This window comes from Coregonus clupeaformis, chromosome 30 (assembly GCF_020615455.1).
Source record: "Coregonus clupeaformis isolate EN_2021a chromosome 30, ASM2061545v1, whole genome shotgun sequence".
Classification (NCBI taxonomy): Eukaryota; Metazoa; Chordata; class Actinopteri; order Salmoniformes; family Salmonidae; genus Coregonus; species Coregonus clupeaformis.
In genome coordinates, this window is record NC_059221.1 from 49525698 (window position 1) to 49540251 (window position 14554).

Below are 14554 nucleotides of genomic sequence, written 5' to 3' on the forward strand. Positions count from 1 at the left end.
TGTTCAAATAAATCTACCATTAAAATTATAGATTGATCATGTCTTTGTCAGTGGGCAAACGTACAAAATCAGCAGGGGATCAAATACTTTTTTCCCTCGACTAATCTGTGCCTCCGCACATTGACTCTGTACCGGTACCCCCTGTATATAGCCTCGCTACTGTTATTTTACTGCTGCTCTTTAATTATTTGTTATTTCTATTTTTTACTTAACACTTCTTAAAACTTCATTGTTGGTTAAGGGCTTGTAGGTAAGCATTTCACTGTAAGTCTGGCTGATCCTGTCTGAATCCTGTCTATATTCTGTATAAGATGCTCCATGGTCTATTTATACCTCTTTGTTTATTGCCTCATTCAGCCTGCTAATAACCTGGCCGACAGGAACCATTTTATATCTCATTACTGCTGATGGGACTCAATCACAGCGACACAATCATCACAGCTATGGCTTCCTCTCTTTCCCTCGTACTCTCTCTCTCATCACAGCTATGGAACTCTCTCTACCTCCTGCTCTCTCTCCCTCTCTACAATACCTCTCCACCTCTACCTCTCTCTCTCTCCAATACCTTTCCTCTCCACCTCTACCTCTCTCTCTCTCTCTCTCTCTCTCCAATACCTTTCCTCTCCACCTCTACCTCTCTCTCTCCCTCTCTCTCCAATCCCTCTCCTCTCCACCTCTACCTCTCTCTCTCTCTACAATACGTTTCCTCTCCACCTCTACCTCTCTCTCTCTCTCCAATACCTTTCCTCTCCACCTCTACCTCTCTCTCTACCTCCTGCTCTCTCCCTCCCTACAATACCTCTCCTCTCCACCTCTACCTCTCTCTCATCCTCTATCTGTGGTGCCAGGAAAATAACCTCTCACTCAACGTCAACAAAACAAAGGAGATGATCATGGTCTTCAGGAAACAGCAGAGGGTGCACCCCCCTATCCACATCGACAGGACCACAGTGGAGAAGGTGGAAAGCTTCAAGTTCCTTGGCGTACACATCACTGACAAACGGAAATGGACCACACACACAGACAGTGTTGTGAAGAAGGCGCAATAGAGCCTCTTCAACCTCAGGAGGCTGAAGAAATTTGTCTTGGCACCTAAAACCCTCACAAACTTTTACAGATGCACAATTGAGAGCATCCTGCCGGGCTGTATCACCGCCTGGTACGGCAACTGCACCGCCCGCAACCGCAAGGCTCTCCAGAGGGTGGTGCGGTCTGCCCAACACATTACCGGGGGCAAACTACCCGCCCTCCAGGACACCTACAGCACCCGATGTCACAGGAAGGTCAAAAAGATCATCAAGGACATCAACCACCCGAGCCACTGCCTGTTCACCCCGCTATCATCCAGAAGGCGAGATCAGTACAGGTGCATCAAAGCTGGGACCGAGAGACTGAAAAACAGTTTCTATCTCAAGCCCATCAGACTATTAAACAGCCATCACTAGCACATTAGAGGCTGCTGCCTATAGACATAGACTAGAAATCACTGGCCACTTCAAGAAATGGAACACTAGCCACTTTAATCATGTTTACATAACTTGCATTACTCATCTCATATCTATATACTGTATTCTATACTATTCTACTGTATCTTAGTCCATGCCTCTCTGACATCGCTCGTCCATATATTTATTTATATATTCTTAATTACTTACTTATTTGTGTGTATTGGGTACATGTTGTGAAATTGTTAGATATTCCTTGTTAGATATTACTGCACTGTCGGAGCTAGAAGCACAAGCATTTCTCTACACCCGCGATAACATCTGCTAAACACGTGTATGTGACAAATACAATTTGATTTGATTTGATTTTTATCTCACTCCCTCTACCTCTCCTTCTCACTCTCATCCTCTATCTCACTCCCTCTCTCTCCCTCTCCTTCTCACTCTCATCCTCTATCTCACTCCCTCTCTCTACCTCTCCTTCTCACTCTCATCCTCTATCTCACTCCCTCTCTCTCCCTCTCCTTCTCTCTCTCATCCTCTATCTCACTCCCTCTCTCTCCCTCTCCTTCTCTCTCTCTATTCCCCTTTCATCCTCCCTTCCTCCCTTCCTCCCTTCCTCTCTTCCTCTATATTCATGATGGCATTCAGAGGGACACATCATTGCAATAGAAAATAATGACTCATCTATACAGAGCTGTGTGTGGAGTTGTAGCTGGCTGACATGCTGCTAGACTACAGCTGCCCTTATTAAGACCTTATCCACCAGCCACTGTAATGGATGGCAGAGCAGTTAATAAAGAGCAGAGTAATGGATGCTACAGTCATCGATCACACCGCCTGTTTTCTCGGCACTGCTACTGCACAAAAGTTGAACTATTTTCCACTTGAGACGCCTGGAGTGCTTTGGCAAAAAATTATACGCCCACACTATCCGAAAATAATGGAATTAAAGGCACTTTTCTGTTACTTTTAAAAGACTCAACGCCCCTCACCTAATCCATCACAAAGAAGTAAATGGAGACCAGAGTAATGGAAGCCAGAGAAACTGATGGATGGCAGGGTGGTGTGTAGAGCCCAGAGGGAAGATAAGCGGTTGGTAAATGGAGAGAGAGTGTAGTTTAGTTGATGGTGAGGCTGTTTTATTTGGCAGTATCACACAAGGGGTATGTCTGAAATTGCACCCTATTCCAAATTTAGTGCACTACTTTTGAGTGTGTCCCGATGTGGGTCATTGTCAGGAAATAGGGTGCCATTTAGGACACAGCCCTAGTCTTGGGGGTTGTGTCCCAAATGGTATCCTATTACCTATATAGTGCACTACTTTTGACCTGGGCCTGCATTTAGGATGTACCCTTGTCTTTATAGTCTCTCATCGGAGTGTGAGCTAGCTAGTCTGGCTCTGTGCTGATTCAGTCTGTTCAGTAGACAGACAGACAACACCACAGCATCCCTCAGCCCCTAGCCTCATCAACCCTCTCTCTCTCCTCCCCCTCTCTCTCTCTCTCTCTCTCTCTCTCTCTCTCTCTCTCTCTCTCTCTCTCTCTCTCTCTCTCTCTCTCTCTCTCTCTCTCTCTCTCTCTCTCTCTCTCTCTCTCTCTCTCTCTCTCTCTCTCTCTCTCTCTCTCTCTCTCTCTCTCTCTCTCTCTCTCTCTCTCTCTCTCTCTCTCTCCCTAAATGACCAAGTGTGATGAATAATCAATTCCGTTAGACTCCATCAGTTGTTTAGAACCAGAGAAATGGCCCTGTAATGTACACCCAGTCAGCCCCAGCCAAACAAACACTCTATCCTAGTAGAGAGGGAGTGGTTTAGAAGATTACACAGAGTACAGTCACATCAATACTGTTGACTCCTGAACAATGATCAATACAGTACTGTTGACTCCTGAACAATGATCAATACAGTACTGTTGACTCCTGAACAATGACCAATACAGTACTGTTGACTCCGGCGGAACAATGATCAATACTGTTGACTCCTGAACAATGATCAATACAGTACTGTTGACTTCTGAACAATGACCAATACAGTACTGTTGACTCCGGCGGAACAATGATCAATACTGTTGACTCCTGAACAATGATCAATACAGTACTGTTGACTCCTGAACAATGACCAATACAGTACTGTTGACTCCGGCGGAACAATGATCAATACTGTTGACTCCTGAACAATGATCAATACAGTACTGTTGACTCCTGAACAATGATGTACAGCGCCTTCAGAAAGTATTCATATCCCCTGACTTATTCCACATGTTGTTGTGTTTCAGCCTGAATTAAAGATGGAATTTATTTTATTTTTATTTTTTATGTTTGCCAATTTATTGCAAATTAAATACAGAAATATCTAATTTACATAAGTATTCACACCCCTGAGTCAATACTTTGTAGAAGCACCTTTGGCGGCGATTACAGCTTTGAGTCATCTTGGGTATGTGTATCAGCTTTGCATATCTGGATTTGGGGATTTTCTCCCATTCTTCCTTGCAGAGTTTCTCAAGCTCTGTTAAGTTTGATGGGGAGCGGCAGTGAACAGCACTCAAGGACATTCACATTCTTGTTCTGAAGCCATTCCAGCGTTGCTTTGGCTGTATGCTTGGGGTCATTGTCCTGTTGGAAAGTAAATCTTCACCACAGTCTAAGGTTGTTTGCACTCTGTAGCAGGTTCTCAAGGATTTGCATGTATTTGGCTCCATTCATTGTTCCCTCTATCCTTACCAGTCTCCCAGTCCCTGCCGCTGAAAAGCATCCCCATAGCATGATGCTGCCACCACCATGCTTCACAGTAGGGATGGTGTTAGACGGGTGATGAGCTTTGCCTGGTTTTCTCCAGACATAGTGCTTTGCATTCAGGCCAAAGAGTTACATTTGTCTCATCAGACCACATCATCTTTTGCCTTATGATCTCAGAGTCTTTCACGTGCCTTTTTCTCAGGAGTGGCTTCCGTCTGGCCACTCTCCCATAAAGGCCAGATTGGTGAAGTGCTGTATAGACTGTTGTCCTTCTGGCAGGTTCTCCCATCTCAGCCAGGGAACTCTGTAGTAACGTCAGAGTGGTCATTGGGTTTTTGGTCACCTCCCTGACCAAGGTCCTTCTTGTCCGGTTGTTCAGTTTGGTAGGACAGCCAGCTCTAGGCAGAGTCTGGGTACTTCCATATTTTTCAATTTCCCAATGATGGAGACCACTGTGCTCTTGGAAACTTTCAACACTCTAGAAATTGTTTTATACCCTTCCCCAGATATATGCCTCATCACAATTCTATCTTGGAGATCTACGGACAGTTCCTTGGACTTCATGGTATAGTTTCTGCACTGACGTGCTGTCAACTGTGGGACCTCTCTCTCTCTCTCTCTCTCTCTCTCTCTCTCTCTCTCTCTCTCTCTCTCTCTCTCTCTCTCTCTCTCTCTCTCTCTTTCTCTCTATCTCTCTCTCTCTCTCTCTCTATCTATCTATCTCTCTCTCTCTCTCTCTCTCTCTCTCTCTCTCTCTCTTGTCTCTCCCTCTCTGTCTCTCTCTTTCTCTCTATCTCTCTCTCTCTCTCTCTCTATCTCTCTCTCTCTCTCTCTTTTTCTCTCTCTGTCTCTCCCTCTGTCTCTCTCGTTCTCTCTCTCTCTTTCTCTACCTCTCTCTCTCTCTGATGACAAACGAGGATGGAGTGAGGACGGTGCGCGTCCCTGACTGTAACCCTACAGATCTGTCTCCCTGATGATAACAGACAGAGACAGATCAGATTGAGATGAGAACATCATATATCACACACACTGACAGCCATCTGAGCAATATATATCACCAAGCCACTAGGGCGGGATATATCAAATAGGCACACAGGAGGAGGAGGAGGAGGAGTGATCTATTTCACACAGCTAACAGAAGCAACATACTGTATATCACATGGCCACATGGGACAAATATATCACCTAGATTACTAGAAATAAGAGGAGGATATGTATCACACTCCTATAGTGGGATAATATACGATGACGTATCACGCAACCACAACAGTTGTCGTTTATCACCTAGTAATAATAAGAAGACAGTATTTCCCCTATATTCATCTAGCAGCGGTGGCCCTCCGCTACTAAATTGTTGCCACCGCTGCAAAAAATTATGTAATAAAAAAATTATGGCTCAATGACTGGAAGTCTATGGGAACAGCTAGCATGTCATTGCGCTAACGCTAGTAGCAATGTACCCCCCTCTGTTATTATTATAACAGCTGTGGTTATAATAATATCATAAAATCAGAAACATACCATCCTCAAATAAGGGCAAAACATCACAATACACCAATCATAACATGACCGTGCAGGGCATGACAAAGACATCACAAATCATAACATCCGCAATAAGCCCAGATGTTATTAATGTGATTCATATCTCCCATATTATCTCTTCTCATTGCCAAGGTGACCAGATCCTATTAGGCCGTAGCCAATCAGCTTTCTGCTCCACCATATTCCATTGGTGCGTAGTTAGCGCTCTGTGATTGGGACTATTTAACGTCTCAGAGAGCATGACATCAGTGTCATCATTGATTAGGACGAGAGCAGGTGACAATCGGTCCACTGAATACTAATCCATACTGGACCATGCAGGACAAATGAGCTCCCTGTAGCTGTGATTGGGACTATGCCACAGTGCACAATATATTGTGGCACCATAGACCTAACACCGTGGCTCAACAACACCATACTCAGTCATGGCCCGCATTGGCCTGTTGACGCACCAACCAACACAGTACTGCATATTAACCCTATCAGTCCCGAGACCCCAGCAAAAATCAGCTTCTCATTTATCTGACTTTCATTTATCTGCATGTCCAGCTCTTAAATTTAGCCTCACAATTAAGTGTTTTACAATTTTCTTTTCAGGACAACCAGGGCTACAAGTAGAACGCAATACACTTTGACATAAACAGTTGCATTCATGAGTTTTACTGACAAAAAAATAAGGTCCGCCAAAGCAAAAACAAGTACAGAAATGGTTTGCTCAGTGGGAAATGAATATCCAACTAGTCAGTGACAACTGTGTGGAGTTTGGAGTTTGTGACAGCAACTATGTGAGCTTATTACAGTATTATAGACACTATGATCCTATGATCTGCTATGTAGAAGAACCTTACCTTCTAACAACTCTATGATCCTATGATCTGCTATGTAGAAGAACCTTACCTTCTAACAACTCTATGATCCTATGATCTGCTATGTAGAAGAACCTTACCTTCTAACAACTATATGATCCTATGATCTGCTATGTAGAAGAACCTTACCTTCTAACAACTCTATGATCCTATGATCTGCTATGTAGAAGAACCTTACCTTCTAACAACTATATGATCCTATGATCTGCTATGTAGAAGAACCTTACCTTCTAACAACTCTATGATCCTATGATCTGATATGTAGAAGAACCTTACCTTCTAACAACTCTATGATCCTATGATCTGCTATGTAGAAGAACCTTACCTTCTAACAACTCTATGATCCTATGATCTGCTATGTAGAAGAACCTTACCTTCTAACAACTCTTCTGTAGCTCGTGAGCGTCATAGAGCAAAGCATGTCACATGTGCGTGTTTGTGAGACTCTCAGCTTTTCATATTTTAATAGTTTGTAGCGAAAACCATTCTGACTCTACAGACTTCTTCTGACAAACACCGCTCTAACTCAGCCCCCGTTAATCACACAGACTAATGGTTGGTACCAAAGAACGCAGAATAAATAGACGATCCAATGGTCTGTAGCTCCAACACACGATGTGTATCCTTTCCTGTAGTCAAATGACCAAATCGCCCTCTAGTGTCCTCATGGGTGGAACGTTATTCATATTTTTCATAATTTCATAATTAATCAACTTTATTTAAAAAAATATGCAGAAAATCCGGTGTTTCTATGTCAAATGATTTTGTTATATTTCAGTCTTCTGTGATGTATATGAAGTGTAATATTGGGATGCAAACTGAAAATGGAATACATTTTAACTCTTTATCTGACATGGTACAAGTGTCTTCTTTTTTTTAAGCCCGTAACCATGTGTGTGAGGTGTATACTTTTGTTTCAAAGTAGATTTGTTTAAGACTACCAAGAATCACTCTGTGTGACCCTGATTTAGCCCACTGCAGTAAAAGGTTAAAAGGGGTTAGAAGTCCTAAATCACGCCGGCGCGACGACGGTGAGATTCTTTGGCTTAAACAATAGCACAGGGGAATACTGTAACTCTTCCTCACTTTTAAACCCAAGTGAAGACTGCCCCATATTGACATCATATGGGCTTCTGGTTAAATGTTGTAGTAAGAAGATGCCTGGGGGTTTCATCCGACATGTATTTATAAATTGCCTCCATACAGGTGTCTCTTCCTCTTAGCGTCCAGCAGTCTGTGCCCAGGGTTTGCTCCGCCTTGCTGAAGGGTTAGGGTTAGGGTTAGGGTTAGGGGTCAGGGTCTGGGTTAGGGGTCAGGGTTAGGGATCTTACCCTCAGCGTCCAGCAGTCTGTCAATGCCCAGGGTTTGCTCAGCCTTGCTGAAGGCGTGGTCCAATCTCTCCATGGCACTCTTCTGCTTCTCCACAATGCTCCAATCAAACAGCTCGGGCCTGCAGGGGGCGGGAACAGAATGAGCCAATCAGATTCATCCACTAAACCTCCTCTAGCCAATCAGACCACTCTGTTCCAGACTAAATGACAACAGGTAAACGATTAGAAGAGCTGACTGGATGATGACTGAGCAGATTAGACCTTTTCTTATTGCATCTTGTTCTGAGGGCAGCTTTGCCTCCAGAAAAGACACAAATGTGTAATCTTGTTCTGCCCTGAGCCAGATAAAATAAGGAAAACCAACTGAGGAATTTGAGGGCTGACATCTGACCTGCGCCTGTGGATGAGTGTTATGGATGAGTGTCTCTGACCTGATTTGACTGATTAACATTTAGAATTTGGAACTTTTAGGACTGATTAAGATTTAGAAATTGGAACTTTTATGACTGATTAAGATTTAGACTTTTGAACTTTTAGGACTGATTAAGATTTAGACTTTGGAACTTTTAGGACTGATTAAGATTTAGCATAGTGAAAACTAACTAAAACAACTATTTTCTCTTCCAGGAAAGGATGGGGTGTCCACTACCAAGTATTCTGATGAGTTTAACAATTATTCTGTATATTTGAAATGCTTCCTCAGGCCCGCTGCCTTGGGAGAGCAGTTCGTGAAATTCTGCAGCTCTATAAAGGTACCAGAATAACAACCGATAAGGGAGCTCCCAGTTAAGTAAGGCCTGGACATTTGTTTGTTTTTGCTCCGCCTGTTACCCCACACACACACCTGCATACACACACAACCCACCCGTCTATACTTAGGAATGTTTGTTAGTGGTGTTAACACCGTATCTGATGGATTATTATGTGGTCTTGTTATTTGGTTTGAGTTGGTTCTTCACGGTGAGAAAGGATGCACCTTAAAGGACACACAAATAACATTTTCTGAAGTCTATTGTCCGAATTCTGATGGCAATTGTACTGAAAAACATTGTGGCCTCGAACAGAGGATGTTTTTAATGTTTTGAAAAATGTAGTCTGAGTAAAGGTATAGAAAGGGAAAGAGCAGAGGTTCAGCTAGCGGTTCATCTACCCACAGGAGAAGAACCAAAGCAGCGTTCTTTCCCTAGTTTTTATTTCCTGTAACCTATAACATCTGTGTTGACCTATGTCCTGACTTTCTGGTGAGGCTGGATCACTAGAAAGGCCAGAGGCATGGGATGAAATGTGAATGTAATAAGCAATGCAGATATATCTGACGGAGTGTATTGCTGTTCTGTTTTGTTTTAGTTTATCTCCCTGAGGGTTAGCCCTCTACCTCCCTGACCCTCTAACTTACTGGCCATCTAACTCCCTGGCCATCTAACTCCCTGGCCATCTAACTCCCTGGCCATCGAACTCCCTGGCCCTCTAACTCCCTGGCCATCTATCTCCCTGGCCATCTATCTCCCTGGCCATCTAACTCCCTGGCCATCTAACTCCCTGGCCACCTAACTCCCTGGCCCTCTAACTCCCTGGCCATCTAACTCCCTGGCCATCTAACTCCCTGGCCATCTATCTACCTGGCCATCTAACTCCCTGGCCATCTAACTCCCTGGCCATCTAACTCCCTGGCCATCTATCTCCCTGGCCATCTAACTCCCTGGCCATCTAACTCACTGGCCATCTAACTCCCTGGCCTTCTAACTCCCTGGCCATCTAACTCCCTGGCCTTCTAACTCCCTGGCCATCTAACTCCCTGGCCATCTAACTCCCTGGCCATCTACCTCCCTGGCCATCTATCTCCCTGTCCATCTAACTCCCTGTCCATCTAACTCCCTGGCCATCTAACTCCCTGGCCTTCTAACTTCCTGGCCATCTAACTCCCTGGCCTTCTAACTCCCTGGCCATCTAACTCCCTGGCCATCTAACTCCCTGGCCATCTAACTCCCTGGCCATCTAACTCCCTGGCCATCTAACTCCCTGGCCTTTTAACTCCCTGGCCATCTAACTCCCTGGCCATCAAACTCCCTGGCCATCTAACTCCCTGGCCATCTAACTCCCTGGCCTTCTAACTCCCTGGCCATCTAACTCCCTGGCCATCTAACTCCCTGGCCATCTAACTCCCTGGCCATCTAACTCCCTGGCCTTCTAACTCCCTGGCCATCTAACTCCCTGGCCTTCTAACTCCCTGGCCATCTAACTCCCTGGCCATCTAACTCCCTGGCCATCTAACTCCCTGGCCATCTATCTCCCTGGCCATCTAACTCCCTGGACATCTAACTCCCTGGCCATCTAACTCCCTGGCCATCTAACTCCCTGGCCCTCTAACTCCCTGGCCATCTAACTCCCTGGCCTTCTAACTCCCTGGCCATCTAACTCCCTGGCCATCTAACTCCCTGGCCATCTAATTCCCTGGCCTTCTAACTCCCTGACCCTCTAACTCCCTGACCCTCTTAACTCCCTGACCCTCTACCTCCCTGACCCTCTAACTCCCTGACCCTCTACCTCCCTGACCCTCTAACTCCCTGACCCTCTTAACTCCCTGACCCTCTACCTCCCTGACCCTCTTAACTCCCTGACCCTCTTAGCTCCCTGGCCTTCTAACTCCCTGACCCTCTTAACTCCCTGACCCTGTACATCTGCAGTGAGATCGCCAAATATGACGGGGAAGTATAAGTCAACTTGCAAAATGGTTTCAAAAGTGTTTTGTTATATGTTTTAGACATTTGTATTAAGGATATTGGAAAATGCAATAATTAGTCATACAGTGAATAATTTGTCTTAAATTCCTGTATGCTAAACTGCTGTTCTTGTCTGTCTCCTCTCAAGGTTATGGTGATAGTGACCCCTGATGGTATCTAGATGCATGGAAGGAACAACCGGCTGAAGTAATGGCGTCCACTACGGCCTTGTCCCGCACCACTTCTACCTGAGACCTGAGTCCGAGCCAGCAACCTGTGTACGTCGAAGCTATTGATTGCCTTTCTCTCAGGAGCGCAGCACGAGTCCTGAGACCAAGCACGTGAAGCAAGCATGGAGAGATCTTGTCTACTTCGGGACATTATCAAGGGTCCACCCACTGTGACAGGCATGAGTTACATGTGTGCCGTTGTGAGTAGAAACTGTAAAGCTATCTGAAGAAGAAAATGAAGAGACGCCAGAAGAATGATTGCCAAGAGGGGGGGGGTCAACCTTGCCCGTAATTGATTAGGGATTGCCAAAATGGTTTATTTGCAGTAGCAGGTTGATTGTGGGGGTCTTCACCCTGGAAAACATGTGTAGTAATGTTGATTTGAAGTAAATACATTGAGATACTGCTTTGTCATTGGTATACCACTCAGGACGGTGCATGGCAAAGACAAACTGGGGATCGTAGGCTACTGATAAAAGTGAATGGTAGAAATGTAAGATGAATAAAGTTTATGTTAACGTTAGCAGGATATATACTGTATATTCCTCCCACCCTGTATGTTCTGCCAGTGTCTGTTTGTGCTAAGTTGAGGGTTCAAATGGTAAATTCAAATGGTAGACTCAACGTTCATATCTGTTGATAATATAGATGTCAGACTGCTGAAGGACAGCGAGTGTTGCCGTTTTATCGTGGTGGAAAACGGACCTCCCTGGTGTTTATAGAACATTGGTGGTGTGAGAATGTAGGAGAATAAACGTGTATCTGAAATACTGCCGAGGAATGTTTCCAATTCCAACGACAATGAGGATGATTATGAGTACATGATGTATGAGATGTTTAATGATCAACAATTGATGCGATGTTGATTTTTGCCACTCTGCACAACCTCGCTCCAGGATCACTGGCTCTGTCGGGGCTGCCAGACAGGTTTACTATGGGTTCTATGGGTTCTATGGTGTGTAATCACACGTGTTCTGTAATCACTAAGTTTCACACAGTTCACTGGTTGATTTTGATTGGGTGTGTTTTGATGGATTTATGTATTTCATGGTCTTATGTTCCTTGGTTACCAACCTCCTGTTGTATTGTATGGTCTTATGTTCCTTGGTTACCAACCTCCTGTTGTATTTCATGGTCTTATGTTCCTTGGTTACCAACCTCCTGTTGTATTGTATGGTCTTATGTTCCTTGGTTACCAACCTCCTGTTGTATTTCATGGTCTTATGTTCCTTGGTTACCAACCTCCTGTTGTATTTCATGGTCTTATGTTCCTTGGTTACCAACCTCCTGTTGTATTGTATGGTCTTATGTTCCTTGGTTACCAACCTCCTGTTGTATTGTATGGTCTTATGTTCCTTGGTTACCAACCTCCTGTTGTATTGTATGGTCTTATGTTCCTTGGTTACCAACCTCCTGTTGTATTTCATGGTCTTATGTTCCTTGGTTACCAACCTCCTGTTGTATTTCATGGTCTTATGTTCCTTGGTTACCAACCTCCTGTTGTATTGTATGATGTAATCCCCCATGATGATCAGAGCTGTGTTACTGAAGATAGAAGAACTGACTGTCACGCCCTGGCTCTGGGGACACTGTTATGTTGAGCCAGGGTGTGTAGATCTATGTTCCCTATTTCTATGTTGGCCTGAGTGACTCCCAATCAGAGGCAACGAGTGTCAGCTGTTTGCTGGTTGTCTCTGATTGGGAGCCATATTTAATCTGTCGGTTTTTCCTTTGGTTTTGTGGGTTCTTGTTTCAAGTTGGTTGAGTTTGACCGTGAACTGTCACGTTACCGTCTTTGTTGTTTTGATCGTGTTTTCGCTCAATAAAGAGTATGTTTGCCTGCAACGCTGCGCCTTGGTCCTCATCTGTTCCTGACGATCGTGACAGAAGAACCCACCAAAACTGGACCAAGCAGCGTGAAGAGGAGAGAGGAAGGACCTGGGATCAGTGGAGTAGGAGTTTCGACTGGGCCCCGCCAAGTGAAGAGCAGAGAGGTTGGACTTTGAAGCAGTGGGGTGAGAGTCTGGCGAGAACTAGGGAGGCCTGGTCCACGGGGAGGAGAGAACCCCAGAAAATTTTTAGGGGGGGGCTCACGACGTGGACGACGGGGCAGCAGGAGGCCGCGATGGAGCGGTCCAGCGGGTGTGCAGAGGAGGCCGCCAGGTTAAGGGGGCCACTGGTCACAGAGGAGAGGGAAAGTGTGGAGGCACGGCGAGAGGTACTGGGGTGTGTTACCAGTCCGGTCCGGCCCGTTCCTGATCCCTGCGTAGGGCCAGTGGTGTGTGTCCCCAGTACGGTCCGGCCTGTTCCTGTTCCTCGCATCGAGCCTGTGGTGCGTGTCGTCAGCCCGGCCCGGCCTGTTCCTGCTCTCCGCACCGAGCCTATTGTGCGCGTCGCCAGCCCGGTCCGGCCTGTTCCTGCTCCCCGCACCAGGCCGATGGTGCGCATCGCCAGCCCGGCCCGGCCTGTTCCTGCTCCCCGCACCAAGCCAATGGTGCGCGTCGCCAGCCCGGCCCGGCCTGTTCCTGCTCCCTGCACCAAACCTGTGGTGCGCGTCGCCAGCCCGGTCCGGCCTGTTCCTGCTCCCCGCACCAAGTCTGTGGTGCGTTTCGTCAGCCCTGTCCGGCCCGTTCCTGCTCTCCGCACCAAACCTGTGGTGCGCGTCGCCAGCCCGGTCCGGCCTGTTCCTGCTCCCCGCACCAAACCTGTGGTGCGTTTCGTCAGCCCTGTCCGGCCCGTTCCTGCTCTCCGCACCAAGTCTGTGGTGCGTTTCGTCAGCCCTGTCCGGCCCGTTCCTGCTCTCCGCACCAAGTCTGTGGTGCGCGTCGCCAGCCCGGCCCGGCCTGTTCCTGCTCCCCGCACCAAACCTGTGGTGCGCGTCGCCAGCCCGGTCCGGCCTGTTCCTGCTCCCCGCACCAAGTCTGTGGTGCGTTTCGTCAGCCCTGTCCGGCCCGTTCCTGCTCTCCGCACCAAGTCTGTGGTGCGCGTCGCCAGCCCAGTCCGGTCCATTCCTGCTCCACGCACCAAGCCAGGGGTGTGTATCGTCAGCCCGGTCCGGCCAGTTGCTACTCCACGCACCAAGCCAGGGGTGCGCATCGTCAGCCCGGTCCGGTCCGTTCCTGTTCCACGCACCAAGCCAGGGGTGCGTGTCGTCAGTCCGGCTCCGGCCAGCGGGGCTAGACAGGACCAGGGGTACTTTGGGGGGTTGGAGAGGAAGTGGGGATCGGGCCCAGAGCCGGATCCGCCGCCAAGGCGGAGTGCCCACCCGGTCCCTCCCCTGTGGTATTTAGTTGGCTCGGTCGGAGTCCGCGCCTTTAGGGGGGGGTACTGTCACGCCCTGGCTCTGGGGACACTGTTATGTTGAGCCAGGGTGTGTAGATCTATGTTCCCTATTTCTATGTTGGCCTGAGTGACTCCCAATCAGAGGCAACGAGTGTCAGCTGTTTGCTGGTTGTCTCTGATTGGGAGCCATATTTAATCTGTTGGTTTTTCCTTTGGTTTTGTGGGTTCTTGTTTCAAGTTGGTTGAGTTTGACCGTGAACTGTCACGTTACCGTCTTTGTTGTTTTGATCGTGTTTTCGCTCAATAAAGAGTATGTTTGCCTGCAACGCTGCGCCTTGGTCCTCATCTGTTCCTGACGATCGTGACACTGACAAGTAACACATGTATTTCTTTGTCATGATT

General features: G+C 46.8%; 1 protein-coding gene across 6 annotated transcripts in view; it reads right to left on the bottom strand.

Annotated features, from left to right (window-relative positions):
* Positions 1-14554, bottom strand: part of dmd (dystrophin) — a 278483-nt gene that overhangs the window by 170844 nt on the left and 93085 nt on the right. For all 6 annotated transcript variants that reach the window (XM_045209630.1, XM_045209633.1, XM_045209631.1 and 3 more), the window contains exon 7: positions 7921-8039. In XM_045209630.1, the coding sequence (XP_045065565.1) occupies positions 7921-8039 (119 nt within the window). The remainder of the gene's footprint in view (positions 1-7920; positions 8040-14554) is intronic.